The sequence below is a fragment of the Physeter macrocephalus genome, chromosome 4, assembly GCF_002837175.3.
Source record: "Physeter macrocephalus isolate SW-GA chromosome 4, ASM283717v5, whole genome shotgun sequence".
Classification (NCBI taxonomy): domain Eukaryota; kingdom Metazoa; phylum Chordata; class Mammalia; order Artiodactyla; family Physeteridae; genus Physeter; species Physeter macrocephalus.
In genome coordinates, this window is record NC_041217.1 from 145,836,062 (window position 1) to 145,854,697 (window position 18,636).

Consider the following 18,636-nt stretch of genomic DNA (forward strand, 5'->3'; position numbering starts at 1 on the left):
CCGTGAGCCATGGCCGCTGAGCCTGCGCATCTGGAGCCTGTGCTCCGCAACAGGAGAGGCCACAACAGTGAGAGGCCTGCGTACTGCAAAAAAAAAAAAAAAAAAAAAAAAAAAAAAAAAAAAGGAGATGAAGTAGCATGTACAATGAAGTACAAGACAGTCCTCAACTGGGACTTCCCTGGTGGTCTAGTGGTTAAGACTCCATGCTTCCACTGCAGAGGGCACAGGTCAGGGAACTAAGATCCTACATGCCATGCAGCGTGGCCAAAATAAAAAAAAACAAACAAAAAACAAACAAAAAACAGTCCTCAACTTATTATGATGGTTTGACTTATGAATTTTCGACTTTATGATTGTGTGGAAGCAATATGCATTCAGTAGAAACTATACTTCAAATTTTAAATTTTGATCTTTTCCCAGGCTAGCAATATGAAATACCATACTCTCTCTCGATGATACTGGGCAGCAACAGCAAGCCACAGCTCCCAGTCAGCCACGTGATCATGAGGGTTAACAACCGATATACTTATAACCATTCTATGCCCATACAATCATTCTGTTTTTCACTTACAGTACAGTATTCAATAAATTACATGAGATATTCAGCACTTTATTATAAAATAGGATTTGTGTGAAATGCTTTTACCCAACTGTAGGCTAATTTAAGTGTTCTGAGCACATTTCAGGTAGGCTAGGCTAAGTTATGATGTTTGACATTAAATGCTTTTTTTTCCTTAAAGGTGTATAATTATTTTATATGCCGCATACCACTTTATTTTATGATTTTTTTTTGGTTAGGGTGCTATGCCACATGGCATGCAGGATCTTAGTTCCCCGACCAGGGATCAAACATGCACCCCTGCAGTAGAAGCGTGGAGTCTTAACCACTGGACCACCAGGGAAGTCCCTTAAATGCATTTTTGACTTAAAATATTTTCAACTTACAATGGGTTTAGCGGCACAGAACCCCATCAGAAGTTGAGGAAGATCTGTACTGATACATGCTACAATATGGATGAACCTTCAAAACATTATGCTAAGTATAAGAAGCCAAACACAAAAGGTCCCATATTATATGACTCCATTTATAGGAAATATTCAGAACAGGCAAGTCCATAGAGACAGAAAGCAGATTGGTAGTTGATAGAGGTTGGGGGTAAGTGAGGATAGGAAGCAACTATTTAATGAGTATAGGGTTTTGTTTTGGCCAGGAATTTAAAAGGTCAGGTACCTCACAAAAGAGGATCTCCAAATGGCCAATGAACATATTAAAAGGTGTTCAACTTTTTTTTTAAACCATCTTCTTTTAAAAAAATATTATTTATTTATTTGGCTGCGCCGGATCTTAGCTGTGGCACGCAGGATCTTCGTTGCCACGTGTAGGATCTTTAGTTGCGGCATGTGGACTCTTAGCTGCTGCACACATGTGGGATCTAGTTCCCTGACCAGGGATCGAACCCAGGCCCCCTGCACTCACTGGGAGTGCAGAGTCTTAAACACTGGACTACCAGGGAAGGCCCAAAGGTGTTTGAGTTTTATTCAACATTAAGTAAATGCAATGAAATATCACTAAACACCCACCCAGAATGACTAAAATTTTTTTTAAAATGTGTTCTAAAGATAAATATTGGTGATACTATAAAGCAGAGGCTAGCAAACTATAGCCATGGGCCAGCCACATGTTTCTATAAATAGTTTTATTAGAACACATCCATGCTCATTCATTTACATTTTATGTCTGCTTTCATAGTGCAACAGCAGAGCTGAGTAGCTGTGACAGAGACAGTATGGCCTACAAGCCTAAAATAACTATCTAGCCTTTTTTTTTTGGCCACGCTGTGCAGCATGTGGGATCTTAGTTTCCAGACCAAGGATCAAACCTATGCCCCCTGCATTGGGAACACAGAGTCTTAACCACTGGACTGCCAGGGAAGCCCACTATCTACCCTTTTAAGAAAAAATCTGCTGGCCCCTGATGTAGAGATACTGGAATTTTCATATACTGCCAGTACAATCACTCTGGAAAACTAGAGTATCTACTAGGGTTAAACACATGCATAACATATGACCCAGCAATTCCACTCTTATGACAGAGGAACGCATACTATGCTCAGGTAAAAAAATGTACAAGAATGTTCACAGGATCATTATTCAAAACAATAAAAAACTGGAAACAATTCCATTGTCTATCAACAGTAGAACTAATAAATTCTGGTATATTCATAAAATGGAATAGTATACTAAAGTGAAAAACAAACTACTGCTATAGGCAACAACATGAATGAATCTCATACACATAATACTGAACAAAAGAATCCAGATGCAAAGGAAAATATGCTATATGATTCTTTAAAGTTCAAAAATGGGCACTAATAAACCCTTCCACAGATATCTACATGCAAGAACTGCCCAAGCTATGGTTGCCAAGGGCTGGGGGGTGTGGGAAATGAGGAGTTGCTGCTTAATGGGTAGAGTTTCACTTTTGCAAGATGAAAAAAGTTCTGGAGATGGTGGGTGGTGATGGTTGCACAACAATGTGAACGTACTTAATGACACTAAGTTGCACAGTAAAAAATGGTTAAAAACAAAACAAAACTGCCTAATACTGCTCTGAGGCCAAAGCTCTTGTAAGGCAGCTAGGATGTGATGAGCAAAAATGCCTGGGGATAGTAGTTCCATCCCCAGCTCACAGAGACAATGCCCTGCGTAGCCCCTGCCACCTCTGCAGTGGAAGAAAAAGACCAGAGTGGGCCTTGCTGTGTTGCTCAGCAGAGCCAAGGTCTCCCAATGGCTTTGCTACTCCTTGACATGAGAAGTCTTCCTAGAAGAGTGCCTAGTGACCCACATATAACTAGTGGTCTCTCCTCTCTCTCCTCAGCTAGCGTTACAATCCCAAGGCTAAGGCAAGGCTCCTCTCCAGTATAGCAGACAAGGCCAAGATTCTTACCCAGGATTCCCGAATTAACAAAATGCACCAAGCTGAAATACTCAAGGAGATCATTCTGGATGGGAGTCCCGGAGATGAGGACCCGTCGGCTGGTGTTCAAGCTGTCCAGGGCCTGGTAAGTCTGATTCTCAGAGTTCTTGAGCCTGTGTCCCTGCAAGGAAATTAATTCTCACTTAGGCATGGGCACAATGTGGCCTCCCTAACAGCAGCAAAATCTTGTATAGACAGGCAGAGAGGAATCATGAGCATTACAGGTCCTGAGGCCTTGGGAACTGGGCAGGGGGCAGTAAAAGCGAGAGTTGACCCACTCTCTTGGGGAGAAATGCCAGGCTCAAGAGACAGACCTTCAGCTTCTAGACCAATGCTATATCCATAAAGCATGGATTCTCTATTTCTTCCCCTCCTCTTCCCTGCCCCAACCTCCAGAGCCATAGCAGCCTGCCTATCCTCTTCAGAGATCATTCAGACATGTTAGAGACCCATGCTTTCAGGGAATCTTCCCTCTGCACTAGCCCAACCATCCCATAACCTCCTGAGCCAGATGCCTTCTGTATTAGTCTCCAAGCTATCAGTGCTAAGGGGACTTGGTCCAGGCTCCTCCTCTCCTCTTTCCACAGAATCCAGCCAGCTCAGATATCTAAAGAAAGAGCCTCTCTCTGCCTCTCTTTGCATCTCTTCCCCAATCCCAATATCACCCACCCCAATACACACCTGTTACTTCTCTCTTTTAAGCCTTTTTCAACAAAATGGTAAAGGACCCTATCAACTTTCCTCTCTCCCCGAGAATCACACGGGCAAGGTCAGGCCTGCGCCTTTTCTACCCCCAGTCCCTTTCAGCCCCACACTGGGCAGGGCACCGAAAACACAACCACCAGTGAAAGAATGAACAAATAAGCCAGCCTTTCACAGTGCAATTAAACACAGATCCTCCACTGACTCTCCCATCTGTGGGATCAAGCCCAAGCTCGTTAGCTTAGTACTTCTCAATAAGGACCCAGCTGACTTCTGTGACACTCTCCACAGCTTGTCACAGTCCAGGAAACTATAACTCACCACTCCTAATGCTGGATTTCCTTAGGTCTCATTGCCCATGCCATTCCTCTGCCCACAATTCTCTTCCACAGGCAAATTCCTCAAATGTCACCTCCTATGCAAAGCCTTCCTCAATGACCCCAGGCTGTTAGGGTCTCTCACCTCTGGCTCTTATGGCACTCTGTACATAACAGCTGTGCACTGAATCCTTTTAATGTGCCAGGCACTATACTAAGCACTTTACTTATATTCTCTTCTATAATCCAGATACGATCAGATGAGAGGAAATTACAATACCCTTTTAGAGAAAATGAGGTTCAGAGAGGTGAACAGTTATCCAAAATCATGCTGGTATCAAGTAGCAGAACTGAGATTTGAACTCAGGTGTGTGAGATTCTGAAGTCCGGGCACTGTACTACTCTGCCTCTCATCTACTGCTATATATACTAATCACATTCGATTGTACTTTATCTCCTCACCAAGGCAGGGACCATGTCAGATTTGCCTTTGTAACAGTGCACAGGACAGAGCCCCACACAGAACACTGCTCAGTGAACACGTGCTGAAGAATGAATGAATAAGCAACACTGCTACTGAAGAATTAGATATACACCCACAGAATTTTAATTAAAAAAAAAAATGACTGGATGTTGTATACCTAAAATGAAAACATTATATGTCAATTTTACCTGTTTAAAAAAAAAATTTTAAAGACATCCTAAACAAAGAAAATAAACTTAAAAGTGACTGGAGGATCCAAGCAACAGCCCTGAAACAAAAGGCTGAGACTTCTGAGCTGAAGAGGGAAATAAGACTTGAAACTTGTGAAGAAATTACCCAAAAGGCCCTGGGGAAATGGGCATCCATTGGATCCCTCTAAACAATTGGATCCCCCTAAACTGAAGCTCCCTGACGGCTGGCAATCATAAGATCCCCAGGGCCTGACACATAACAGGTACTTAATAACTCAATTAATGAACTGAACTGATGCACTACCCCTGTGGGTCTCTGTGAAAGGGAAAGCCAACCCCAGCTCCTGTGGGACCTTCCTGGCTCCAGACCCGGCTCCTGCCACCATCAGCCACGGATTTAAAACCCAAATGCTGGCATCTCAGCAAATCAAATGTTTGGCCAGATGAAAAGTTGTCAGAGTTCTTATTTATAAGCTGCTGCTGAACTTCTGTTCTGGCAGAATTCTCAGCTTAACCTTTTAAAAGCAAAAAATTATACCAAGATTAAATACCACCACTTGTCTCTCTGAAACATGAGCCCCATGAGTAGATTCTTGTTTTTAATGCATTTCCCAGCATCTGACTTGCTTTGTGTTCTAGCACTTGTAAAGGAACATACATGGGTCCAGATGAGGCATATAGGAACAGTCCTTCCATAACCAAGCCAAGCTTCTCCCTACACCAAGCTTTGGTTACAACCAAGGCATTAAGAGAGAAGAAAGAACCAGAACTTAAAATCTCAGACCTGGATTCAAGTCGCAGCACTTCTCTGAGCTTCAGTCTCCTCATCTCCAAAACTGAGATGATGACGATGATGATGATGTCAATCCCTCCCCTGTTCATACACCTTACAGAATGCTTCCCTATATCCTCTTTCTTGATCTGTATCATGTCCCTTTCATCTATCTACTCTATAGTCTCAGAGCAGTCTCATCTGCAGTCATGCTTACAAGTGGCAAAGCCAACGCTGATCCCAAGTGTTCTGACTTGCCCTGTCTAACTCAGATTACAATGTGGATCAAGATTTTCTACAGTTATTATGTTATTATTATGTTATTATTTCTGTGTTCCAGAGAAAAGCATCAGCTGGGAGGAAGCTGGGAACATGAAAGCCTGGGGCAGAACCTTCTCTTTCCCAGATCCAAACAGGACAAACTTCTCCTAGAGGAGGTTGACTATCTTTCAGGACTTTGGCTTCCTCAGGTCTCTGACAATTAACACACTGCTGACAAATAAAAGGTAGAAAAAAAAGAAAAAAAAACATAAATAAATAAAAGGTAGAAGAGTAGAAGGGAGGGCCAGGACCCTGCAGTGTGGCAAGAGGCAGCCTGGTCCCTCATGCCAGTCAGCTCAGAAAACAGAGGAGAGAATGAGGAAGAAACGAAACACTATAGAGCAGAAGAAAATCTAGATGCCCCCCAGGCCTCAAGGGCTCAACAGCCTGCCTTCCCTTCCCTTCCCCAATGCCCTGGCCTCTAGACCAGGCTCCTGGCACAGTCCCCTTCCAAGGTGATGAAGCAAATGCCAGGGTCCTGGGCAGTGGCCACGTGCATACCCCATCTCAATCTGCTAAATCTCTTACTCCCACCAGGGAATGGCCCATCAGGGTATCGGAAGTTGGCAGACATGCCAGACTCTTCATAAGGACAAAAGCTCAACTGGGAAACAGCTCACTACTAGCAAGCATGGTACCCCAAAGAAAGCTTTTCTTCTCTGTCCTCTCCCAAAACCCTCAGATACAGGGTAATCTATAGTCCCCAGAGCACAGTCAAGCCTGCCAATCAGTTGACAGATGGGGCCAAGTCTTTCAGCCACCTCTCCACTAAAGCCCCACGGGTGTGCAAAGTGACCTTACTTTCCCCAAGATGTAAACAATGGCAGCAGGCTCACAGTAGCCAAGCCCCCTAAAGACGTGGGAAATTCTTTATACTGGGAAGCTCCCAGTCACCCCCACTCCTTTCCAAGTAGTTGCATCCCTACCACCCTTCATGCACAGTGCTGGAAAAGGACAGAGAGTAACAACTGCCGTATTTTCCTGAGTCCCAGAGAGTCAACACAGACTCACAAGGTGTATGGACTATCCACACTGGACTTTCCCATCTCCGTGCTTCTGTTCACGAGTCCTCTCAGCCTAGAATAAAAACCAAAGCTGAGGAGACTGCCTTGGTGGTCCAGTGGTAAAGAATCCGCCTTCCAATGCAGGGGACATGCGTTGGATTCTTGGTCGGGGAACTAGGTTTCCAAAAGCCGCAGGGCAAATAGGCCCACACACCACAACTACTGAGCTCATGAACCTCAACTAGAGAGCCTGCATGCCACAAACTACATAGCCCACGCACTCTGGAACCTGCATACCACAACTAGAGGAGAGAAAACCCGCACGCCACAATTAGAGAGAAGCCCACACGCCACAACAAAAGATCTCACATGCCTCAACGAAGATCCTGCATGCTGCAACCAAGACCTGATGCAGCCCAAAAAATAAATTAATTAAATAAATAAGTACATACGTACATAAAAAATAAATTAAGGGACTTCTCTGGTGGCGCAGTGGTTAAGAATCTGCCCGCCGATGCAGGGGACACAGGTTTGAGCCCTGGTCCGGGAAGATCCCATGTGCCATGGAGCAACTAAGCCCATGAGCCACAACTACTGAGCCTGTGCTCTAGAGCCTGCGAACCACAACTACTGAGCCCGTGTGCTGCAACTACTGAAGCCCGCGCACCTAGAGCCTGTGCTCAACAAGAGAAGCCACCACAAGGAGAAGCCTGCACACCGCAACGAAGAGTAGCCCCCACTCACCACAGCTAGAGAATGCCCACGCACAACAACGAAGACCCTACACAGCCAATCAATCAACCAATCAATCAACCAATCAATCAATAAATGATATAAATAATAAATGATATATATAAATAAATGATATAAATAATAGAAACAAATAAAGGCATGAGATAGATAGATAGACAGACAGATAGACAGATAAGGGATTTCCCTGGCGGTCCAGTGGTTAAGACTCTGCACTTCCACTACAGTGGGCATGGGTTCGATCCCTGGTCAGGGAACTAGATCCCACATGCCAAGTGGTGCACCCAAAAAATAAAAATAAAACAGAATTTAAAATAATTATTTTTAAAGGTGAATTATTTTAAAAAAAAGCTACAACAAAAAACAAAACAAAAACAAAAAAACACCCGGAGCTGACATGTACCAAGGTCTTATGACATACCAGGCACTGTGATAAAAGCTTTCCTTCATTTAATCCTCACAATAATCCCATAAGGCAGATATTATCACCCCATTTTATTGACACAGAAAAAGAGGCTTGGGTGGTTAAGTAACTTACCACTTACTCTGATAAGTGGCAGAGCCAGGATTTGAACAAAGATCTCTCTGACCCGAGAACCTGTTTCCCTAAACACTGTACCATGTCTCTCCACCCATCCAAATCCCTCCCACCCTTCAAAGTCCTTTGGTCTAGGAAAACTGTCTAGAGGCAACAAAACCAATCAGCCCACAGCACCTCACTCTCCTTGGCATTCCAAGCTCTGCTTAACCCCTCTTTCCGCAAATTGGTACCATGGGCTCTCCCTCCCATTTACCTCCTCCAAGGCAATATGTTCTGTCCTCTGCATCCCCCAGTAACCGGCACAGCCCTTGGATGGCAGTTCTCAGTGAGAAGACATCAACAGACTTTCTCCTACCACCCAGATAGCTGAGCGTCACGTACCTCATCACATATGACCAGTCCAACACTCCCTCTCCGGAGGACTCCGACATGAAGGCGGAAAGTCTCATAGGAAATGATGAGGATGGGAGAAGGCACTCTGGCTCCACGCTGGTTCATAAATCCTTCTACAACAAAAAAGGTGTCAAGGGAACAAATCTGAGAATATCATAAAGAAAAAGCCAGTTTGACGATTCTTTAATTTAACCTGGAAATAACTATTTCAACTCTTTCCACAGGAATTCTACTTTCTGCCACCCCCTCCCTGCCCTCAACCCTGGCCATCAGTGAGGATACACTTAAGACAGGAGCAGGCTGTATGGAGGACTGCGGCCATGTTTGTTAAGGTTCCTACCCAGCTTTTGGTCTATCTCGTCCTTAGAGCCTCCGTCGATGGCTAGAGGTTGGATCCTCCCTCCAAGCCATTTCCCAACTTCATTGTACCAGTTCTTCACTAGGCTGGAGGGCGACACAACCATTGCCTTGTCAATTTCTGGCTTGCACTCTGGACTCTGGCGCAAAAGCGTCCACATCAATGTGATGCATTGCAGCGTCTTGCCCAGGCCCATCTCATCAGCCATGATGCAGCCATGGCTACCAGGGATGCGCCGACTGGTGACACACTCCCACAGGAACTTCACTCCCTGGGGAATAATAGCACTCAGCCCACTTTGGCATCCACACTGCTGCTGCCCCAGGGATGACAGCCCCTCAGGTGCAGCCCCTACCCTAGCCCAAACTCACCCCCCCACCCCCATTTACCTCTCTCTGATGAGGCCTCAAGACCTTACTGAGAATAGGATCAACGACCACATGGACAGGGAGTTTTTCCCTGAGAAAACACAACAAAGAAAACACAGAGCTCAGCCACGGGCAAGGGCACACCCTCAGAAAGCTGTGTCCTGTTGATTCAGAGGCAGCTGCCTAAGAAAGGACCTCCTTGGCCTGGTGCAGTCAAACCATAGCAAATTCCCCTCCAGGGTGAGAAAGTTAGGAGATGGAGATGGGTTCCCTATGTCATCACCTTAACCCTCCCTGTGCCGAGTGAGCCTGGTAGGAATGGATGAGGAAACCCCACCAACTGGACATGTCCACATGCTCTTCCCCAGGCACTCTCCTTCCCCACCTACTCACTCTGGATGGTACAGTAGTCATGACAGCACTCTGAAAACATATGCAGGTCCCAAGGTGAAATCACACCAAAATGCCCTCTGCCCTCCAGGTTTGTGCACTTAGAGGACCAGAACTGCCCAAGAAATACCAGTGCACATACTTGTCAAACTTCAGCTGGTCGTGGGCGCTCAGCGAGGGAGGCTCGTACAGAACCAAGGCACCTTCTTCCAGAGGGTCATGGAGGGCCCGGCGGACCCCAGCCCTTTTGAGGCCCAATGCCCGAGAGCCCAGAGGACCTAGAAACCAACAATTTGTCACCTAAGCCTCTAAGTTGAGGAGTTCTAGCAGGCCCAGCTCAAATGCCTATCCTTCACATAAACTTTCCTAAGCTTCCATATGACCCCCTCTCCCAAAAACCTCTCCAAAAGCAGTTTGGGCACCTCTGCCTGACCATTACCCCAGTCTGCCTCAGATCAGTTTTCCCCATATGACTTCTCCCATTCAACTATAAACTTCTGGGGGGCCAGGTCTCGTTCATCTTAGATCAAATCAATCCTGGAAAGGTCTGAAACCCTAAAGGGGCCTTTCAAGACTGAGAGGTCTTGAGAGTTCGCCTCCTCCCTCCCAGCCCCCAGTTTTAGCACAATTCTATGCCCTACATAAGGCAGGGGGAAACCCTATAGAACCTAGGCCTCTGACAGAGCCAACCTCATAAAGGAAATGCTACTGAACTCACTTGGACTGAATGTAGCCTGGGTCCATCAGCCACCCTGGCCCACCAGGAGCTTCCTGAACACTGACATATCCCCACCAAGAAGATGAGGGGCAGTTAGTCTTGGTAGCCTTTGCCGAAGCTGTCAAACAAAGACTTCACGCAGGCCCCGGAAGGTCACCCCATACAAAGTCACCACTGGACTGGCATCTTTCATCCCAAGTAAGCTTGTACTTACAAAAGCAGAGGTTTTAATCTATTCAGGCATATTCACACGTGACTAATTTAAGAAATAGAAAAGTCTCCATTTTTACCTTGATAATTTGGAATGGGGATTTTGAAAGGCTTTGACAAAATGCTTCGAATAAATGCTTCCTAAAAAGAGAAGAAACAGGGATTCAGGACTGATTGGAGATGTTATGGGATAATATTTTTACAAATGCAGTCTAAAATGCCTGTTTAAGCATCGTAATACATTCAGAGCATTGTATTTTGATTACGTTTCATTCAGATGCACCTAGAACAGAAGGAGATGTGCTCCATATTAGATTATTAGGTTTCGTACAATGGCTTTTACCTTTGAGGCTTTGCATAAGGTTCCACAAATCCCCAGGGACAAGAGAGTGCCAAAGCAAATACCTAGCCTTGGTCAACCACAAGGCTCAGAGCCTTTAGCTCATGAAAGACCATTCCAAGTAAGGACACCTAACTATTCCCTAGGCTGCAGCGCCTTAAGAAGAAAGCACCACAAACTCACCCAATCCCAGTACTAACAGAACTCCAATGTCTGGATTCAACCACTGTCCTACAGGGTTACATCTTTCCAAGCATAGCGCACATTTCCTTTTTTGTCATATCAGTTCTGCCTACTGCATCCAATTCCCATATCAACTCTCACATCAGCCTCCTTGGGAACTAAACAGCCCTTCAAAGAGTAGTGGTAGCAGGAGTAAAAGGAGCGGAAGTATTAGTAAAATAATGTTGACAATAACAGCAAAAGTGACAACAATAATGATGATTAACAATGTATGCCAGATGCAGTACTAAGCCCTCACATTGATGTTACCATTTAATCCTCATTAACAGTCCTATGAGGTCCACATATTACTGGCATCCCCATTTTACAGATGAGCAAATTGAGGCGGAGTGGTTTCCCAAGTCACACAGCCATGACATTTGCAGGACTTTCCTGATTCCAGGCCCTTACTTGTAACTACTGGGCAATATGGCTTCCTAATCCAACCTAAGTATAGCCATGTGGATCAGCCCAGAGTCAGCAGCTTCCTGCCATGGGAAGGAACGAGAGGGAAAAACATGAGAAAGAGGACATGAGAGAGAGGGGAAGCCAATCACCAAGAAAAAGCAAGGGACAAGGGTGACAGGAAGTCTCTGTGCCATCACTTTGGCCTGGAATCAGCACTGGACTATGGGGCTGGGGCAGGAGGAGGCAGGGGAGTCCACAGTGCCAGCTCCTAACTGAAAACTCCCATCAAAGTTCTGATCTATATGCACCTGAGCCCTCGGGGAATTACAATAGCCTGTAAACCTCAACAAAATAAGAGCTAGAACCCAAGAGAGCAAGGTGAAAACAAGAGCAGAAACCCTAAAGGTAGTCTTAGTGGAATACATTAGTGGAAAAAGAAGTAATGAAAAATACTCCCTTCTAGCAATAATGTATTTTAATAGGGAAAAAAGCAAGCCTGTCTTGCCCTGAAATTCTTACCTTTTTATTCTGACTCACTTCTATACAGATTATAAATGAAATTCTAGAAACTCAATATACTTTAAATAGGAAAAATGTAATGAATATATTTGGCAATCTAATGGAAGACAGAAAAGGAACGTGGAGAACTGAACTTCATCACCACACTAAATAACACAACAAGCCCAGGGTTGGAGAAAGGCCTTCTTTATTTGCATATTTCTTTGCAGCTGAATAAAATCTTTTGACTATGTTTAATTACCATAGCAATGATGAGAAACTCATATATAAGAACATGCTAACAAAAAGCTACCTTTAAGTCAAAGGAGAGGAAAAGGAAGGAAATGGACTCTAATTTCTTTCCTAACTTGGCATCAATTCTGCTTTTAATTCTGAAACTATTATTTTCAAGACTGTCAATATAAAAGGCTAGTATTGAAGCTCTCAGGAGCCAAGAATTTATGCTCCAAATTTAAAGACTTTCAGTAAAACCCAGGAGCCACAAGTTCTGCAGGTAGAAGTGCAAGCTTGTGCAACTACTGTGGAAGAAGGTGAGGACCCATGGCCAAAAACATCTAAGGGCAGAGCCTGCAAGACTTGCAATGGCCAGCCTCCAAGAATCTGGTCTTGTAGTACTCACTAGACTCTGACAGAGGCAGAGGAGAAAGCATGCTCTCGCTTTATTTAGTTACTGAAAATTCATACCACCCTTTCCTTCTGATGATAGAAGAGAAGAACATCCCTCCTCCCCCCACAAGGTCAAAGCTTCCCTCTTCCACAGAGAGTCACTCTATCAGGTCTGCCTGAGCTCTCCTGTTGTCTCAACTTCTCCCTCTCTACTAGCTCTTTCTCACCAGCATTTAAAACATGCTTAACTCTCTATCTCAAAAACAAAATGTCCTTTGACTTATCTCCTCCCCTTCAAACTTCTAGAAAGAGTAGTCTGTCTGCCCTTCCTTATCTCTCACTCCTATCTATCTTCTGCCCCTTCCACTCTTCTGAAGTGATTCTGGCCAAGGTCACCAATGGCCTACAAGACCTTAACTCCAAGGGGTATGTTTTTACCCTATCTTACCAGACAAAGCTGGCCACTCCTTCCTCTCAAATATTCTCTGCTTTTGACTTCCATGACACCACTCTCCCACTATTTTGCCTTTCTGGGACCTCATGCTCAGTGCCCTAGTGCATTCTTCTTCTTCTGCCCAATCCCTTTAAAAGTCAGTGTTCCTCAGGGTTCAGCCCTAAGCTCTTCTAACTGTACATTCACATGGACACTCCAATACACTTTGTAGGTGTCAAACAAACTATGCCAATCACCCCAAATCTATTTCCAGTCCATAACTCCCTCCTAGGTACCACACCCACATCTGTAAACCCAGACATCCTACAGGACTTAAAACTGATTGTGTCTAAGGCTAAAGTCTTCATCTCCAGAGCTGCACTGACTTTTGTGGTCCTGAAGCATTTTTGCCTTTGGGGACCCTTCCTCCACAGCTTTCAAACAGGCTGTTCCCTCTATCTAGAACACTTCCTGTTCTCTTCACCTGGCAAACTCCTCGCATCCTTCAGAACTCAACCTAATCAGCATGCCCCTCAGATTCAGGTCTCCACCAGCCTCTAGACTGTTAGGCCCCCTGTTTGCATACTCCCACCACATCCGCACTTATGTCATATAGTTCTATAGGACAACAAAATGAATCCGGAATGAAAACAGTCCCAGAGGACTACACACCACTTTTTTTTTTTTTTTAAAGAAGATGTTGGTGGTAGGAGTTTATTAATTAATTTATTTATTTTTGGCTGTGCTGGGTCTTCGTTTCTGTGCGAGGGCTTTCTCTAGTTGTGGCAAGTGGGGGCCACTCTTCATCGCGGTGCACAGGCCTCTCACTATCGTGGCCTCTCTTGTTGCGGAGCACAGGCTCCAGACGCGCAGGCTCAGAAGTTGTGGCTCTCGGGCCTAGTTGCTCCGTCGCATGTGGGATCCTCCCAGACCAGGGCTCGAACCCGTGTCCCCTGCATTAGCAGGCAGATTCTCAACCACTGCGCCACCAGGGAAGCCCTACACACCATTTTTTAAAGCTCAAGAAAACGATTAAACAATGTATTACTTAGTGAATTATATATATATGGTAAAACTATCACAAAAAGCAAGGGATGGTGAATATAATTCAGGATAGTGGCTACCTCTGGGAATGAGAAAAGGGATTATGAATTTGATGATGTTCTAGTCCCGGATGGTGGGCTCACAGGTGTTTATTTTGTTTTATATTTTATATACATTATACATATGTTTTTGTATTCATCAAATACTATGTAAAAATGTTTTTAAGCGTTTGCTGAATGCACAAATCACTAACCTCCACTACACATTCCCATCAACATACTCCCATTTTTCCTTCAAAATGTCCCTGTAAAGGAAAAACACAATCCTGTGTCTCCTCTACTCTCAATATTACCATTCTTCTGACACCAGGTGTGTGGGTTTTCCATACATGAAGCAAATCTTCGGCTCCGCGTGGGTGCCCTACAACTTAATTCCAACACTATCTTCCAGGAGAAAGCATCAGATCCTAAAAGGGTTCAGTCCCACGTGACTGCCTTCCCCACTGCTTCAGATGCAAATCTCAAGTCCAGGTGGTTACCTGTGCTTCTGACCACAAGCTATAAATCAAATGTTCCCACAACCCCCTCCTTGGGTTCGATTAATTCGCTAGGTGGCTCACAGAACTCAGATACAGTTTACTTACTAGATTACTGATTTATCACAAAGGATATTAAAAGATATGAATGAATAGCCAGATGAAGAGACACACAGAGGGAGGTCTGGAAGGGTGGTGAGCACAGGAGCTTCTGTCCCAGGGGAGTTTTGGGTGTGCCCCTTCCCGACTTCCAGCTCACCAAGTCACCAACCAGGAAGTTCTCCAAACCCTCCCATACCTTTTGGGTTGGTAAAGAGTAGGACTGATTAAACATTGGCCATTGGTGGTTTGGTTCCCCTGGGAACCAGCCCCAAACTTAAGTGCTTTACAAAGTCATCTCATTAGCAAATTCAGGTGTGGCTGAAAGGGGTTTGTTAGGAATAACAGAAGACACTTTTATCACTCTTATCACATTCCAAGGGTTTTTGGAGCTCAGTGTCACTCTGTCCCTCAGAAAGTTTGGAGGAAAAAGCTTTGGATGGAGCTAGGCAGATCTGACAACTCTGTAACTTTGAGCAAATTACTCAACTTCTCTGAGACTCAGCTTCCTCATCTTAAAAAATGAGTTATATGAAATAATGCACAGAACCTGCCACTTGATGATTACCTTTGATTTTACTAGAGGATACACGTGAAAGCTGTAGGACTCTGGTACTTCTTAGAAGCCATATGCAGAGTCAGAGACAGTTCCCTGACACGTTCCAACACCCTGCCATAGCCTTCACTCTCCTGCACCCTCTTGTCCTCAGCAATCTGAGCCACCTGAGATCTGGTGCCCAAGTAGCTATAAACAAGGGGAATTCCAAGCCAGGCACACAATCTCTAAAGAAACAGGTCAGGCCTTTTCCAGGCCCCAGGAGCTGTGGACAGGCCCAAAGCCTCCACTAAAGCATCTGCTGGCTACTGTGTGAGGACCGAGGGAGCCTCCCTAGACAAAACAGGGCACACACAGACATTGGCAGGTTGCAGTTAGGGCTTACATGTTGACTGCTGTCCAGACACAGTGGTCGATTCGTTAGTAGAGTCAAAGGTTTCCGAAAAGGAGACAGGAAACACTCCTGGCTCTGGGTCTCACTGCTGGATTTCCGTTTCTTAGGAGTCTAGGAGAGAGAATTGGGGAAGGTGAAGTCTGGAAGATATAGAGTTCACCACAATGGCAACTAACATTTAAAATGCTTATTAAGTGCCAGGCACTGTGCTAAACTCTTCACATGTACAATATTATCGTGTATCATCTTCACAGTAATCCTAAAATACACGTTTATATCCTGATTTAACAGGTGAGAAAACTGGAGCTTAATGAGGTTAAAGAACTTGTCTCATCTGAGGGGCACTAGAAGAGGTAAATGAAGTGGGCCTGTGAAGGGCAAGTCCATCAGTAGCACAGTCACAGAGTCATGCTGCCCGCAAATCTTCACTCTAAAAGCCCCAAGGAATACTGAGTGACCCTCTGCTTCCCTCCCTGAGTTTACCAATGGAGGGCAAGAGTACAGCTGCTCCCAACTCCCAGGCCTCTGAGACCACTTCTCAACCATCCACACTATAGCAGTGAGAACACCAGCACTGAAAGCATTTTCTGGAGCAACCAGTAGCAGACAGCATCAAGTACTGCCCCAAGTTCAAGTCTGAGACCCACGTAAGTGGCAAGGGGCAGCCAATGTGTCTCCCTCACAGGTAGAGGAGCCGCCTGCACACCAGCAGTACAACTACAGAGTAAGCCCCACTGAGCCATCAGGCAAGAACCCACTTGCACCAGGTTGCCAAGGTATTTGAAGCTATAAGGCATACCTGAAACAGAAACACCAGGCCACTTCCGCTCTCTCTACAGGCTTTTACTCACTCACTAACCCCACCCAAAACTGCCTTTGAGAAGTTCCTTAGCTTATCTCTTCCTCCAAAGTTCCAGTGGCCAAACACAGCTTCTTGAATTGCTCTCTCTTAAGTACATACTACATCTTCCTACTGATTTTGGTTACATAGGTCCAGCCCACAGCCAGCCCCAGAAAGCCTCCAAGGCAGAGCCCAGTCCAAAGTCAAACATAGTGCCCTTGAGTATTTGCAGGGACTGGAGGGGCATTACCCCTCCAATCTAGGCCCAAGGGAGCTCAGACTCTAAGGTAGGCCCAGTACACTCTACTGTTCTGTGACATTGGGCAGGTGACAAAGAGCAAAAGAGCGGGCTGCTAGTTGCTGTTGGGGACTCCCCCTTTTTTTTTTTTTCAAGGGAGCCAAAGGGCCCAACCCAATCAGCTCTGCTTTGGAATGCCGCTTCCTAACCAGGAAAATAGAGGCATATTAGCTTCTCATGAGCACCTTGAGGACAAAGATTTTATTTATGTGGTTCAATGCCTGACACATAGTAAGCACTCATTGAAGTTTACTGAAAGAGGTTTCTGCAGGTGATGGGGTTCACTCCATGTAACCCCAGAAACCAGGTCTAGGGCTCCTTTCTGCCTCAACAGCCTGCACCCCCACCTCCCCTATCCCCTTGAGGGCAGAGGACTCACCACTGCTCCAGGCCGCCAGTCTTCCTCATCACAGGGTCCGCCATCCGGTTTTCTCTTGGCCAGCTGACTGGGAGCTAAGCTCCTCCTCTGTAAGGAGAGGACGGAAAGTGAGCCCATTAGACACCGCCATAGGGCTAGCCACAGCCTCCCCTAGGCCCATATTTACCATTCTGGGCCCAGGAACATAAAATGTCAAGTACCCATCAGCCAAAGGTCAAAGGCACCCAACAGCCGAGAACGCAGAACCAGCCTGGTAAAGAGCGGCCTGCTACATTACTGAGAGCATGGGCTAATTAAAGAGGGAGCATGGATGGAGGGAATACAGCCAGGGTCTGAGGTTTGGGCCCAAACTATGAAAGTGTCGGTCTCCAGTTAGCTGAGGCAGCCGAGGCGGAAGAGAAGGCCAAGAAGGAAATACCCAAGCAGAAATGAGTAGAGGTCTGGGATGAGGCAAAGAGGCAAGGTAGACTGCCAGACTGAGCAGAGTGGAGTCGAGATAATGGTCCCAGGTGGACGTGAAGGCAGGGGGTAGCTGCGGGGGGGAAAGGGTAATCACAGGCCAGGAGAGAGGCTACGGTGAAAATTCGAGGCCTGGGGAGGGCGAGTCCGGAGAAGGAGTGCGGATGCCTGACTGAGGGAGGCCGAGCAGGGGTCCAGGCAGGACAAGTAGAAGACCCAGCCTTGGGAGGGTAATCCCAGGCGAGGCTGGAAAGAGCGGCAAGGCTAAACCTCAGCCCAAGCACTCCCCCTCAACCTTCCTCTTCCCAAAGCGCGCGTTAACGGCCGCCAGGACTCCCGGGACCCGCCAGGCCCGGTCAATCGAACCTCCCGCGGTGCCGCCACCGCACCATCCATTGGCTGCGTTCGATGACTTCGGCGCTCGCGACCCAAGGACGGGGGCAGGCCTAGCACTGTGGTCGCTGAGAGGCCTGGGCTCTGGAGCTGGGTAGGCTAAACGGACGAGCGAGGAGGAGGGACTTAAGAGGTAGGGCGGGGCCTGCAGTGGCGGGAGTAGTTGGGCAAAGTGGGCGGGGCGAGCGCGCCCGCCGGGTTTTTGCACTCGCGGGCTGGATTCTGGCTCCGGTCCACTGCCGGTTGTGGCAGGCCGGTGAGCTACCCGGACGGCAGCTGAAGTGACAGTTTACCTCCTACCGGGCCGCGGAGGACCTGCCCCTGTGTGCGGAAGGCTGAGAAAGGCGGCACGTGTGTGTGTGTGAGTGTGTGTGTGTGCCGGACCTGGAGAGGAGGTCGAGGTTGCAGTGGGATGTCGCTCCTCCCGGCCCTGTCCTTCCCACCTCCCCCGCCGGGGGTGGAGGGAGTTTTTCCGCCTGGACTCCCTACTACGTGGTCGGCTAGGGCAGTGAAAGACCCCAGGGGACGTGAATTTAAGGTCTGGGGTGTCTTGGAGGAAGCTACCTTCCTTTCCTAGGGAAAACCGTGTTGGTGGTAGTGTGGTTTTGGAGTCA

The 18,636-nt window shown here is 46.4% G+C and overlaps 1 protein-coding gene across 3 annotated transcripts in view; it reads right to left on the reverse strand.

Moving 5' to 3' along the window:
• Positions 1–17,991, reverse strand: part of RAD54L (RAD54 like) — a 27,309-nt gene extending 9,318 nt beyond the window's left edge. For 2 of the 3 annotated variants that reach the window (XM_055084646.1, XM_028489421.2), the window contains exons 1-9: positions 17,337–17,991; positions 17,171–17,257; positions 15,644–15,763; positions 10,577–10,637; positions 9,711–9,846; positions 9,200–9,269; positions 8,793–9,081; positions 8,441–8,565; positions 2,948–3,098 (exon numbers count right to left, since the gene is read on the reverse strand). In XM_055084646.1, coding sequence (XP_054940621.1) covers positions 2,948–3,098; positions 8,441–8,565; positions 8,793–9,081; positions 9,200–9,269; positions 9,711–9,846; positions 10,577–10,637; positions 15,644–15,763; positions 17,171–17,257; positions 17,337–17,339 — 1,042 coding nt within the window. In that variant the 5' untranslated portion in view covers positions 17,340–17,991. Of the gene's footprint in view, positions 1–2,947; positions 3,099–8,440; positions 8,566–8,792; positions 9,082–9,199; positions 9,270–9,710; positions 9,847–10,576; positions 10,638–15,643; positions 15,764–17,170; positions 17,258–17,336 lie in introns of those variants that run through there. The other variant, XM_055084647.1, reaches the window with a different exon arrangement.
• Between the last annotated feature and the right edge of the window lie 645 nt (positions 17,992–18,636).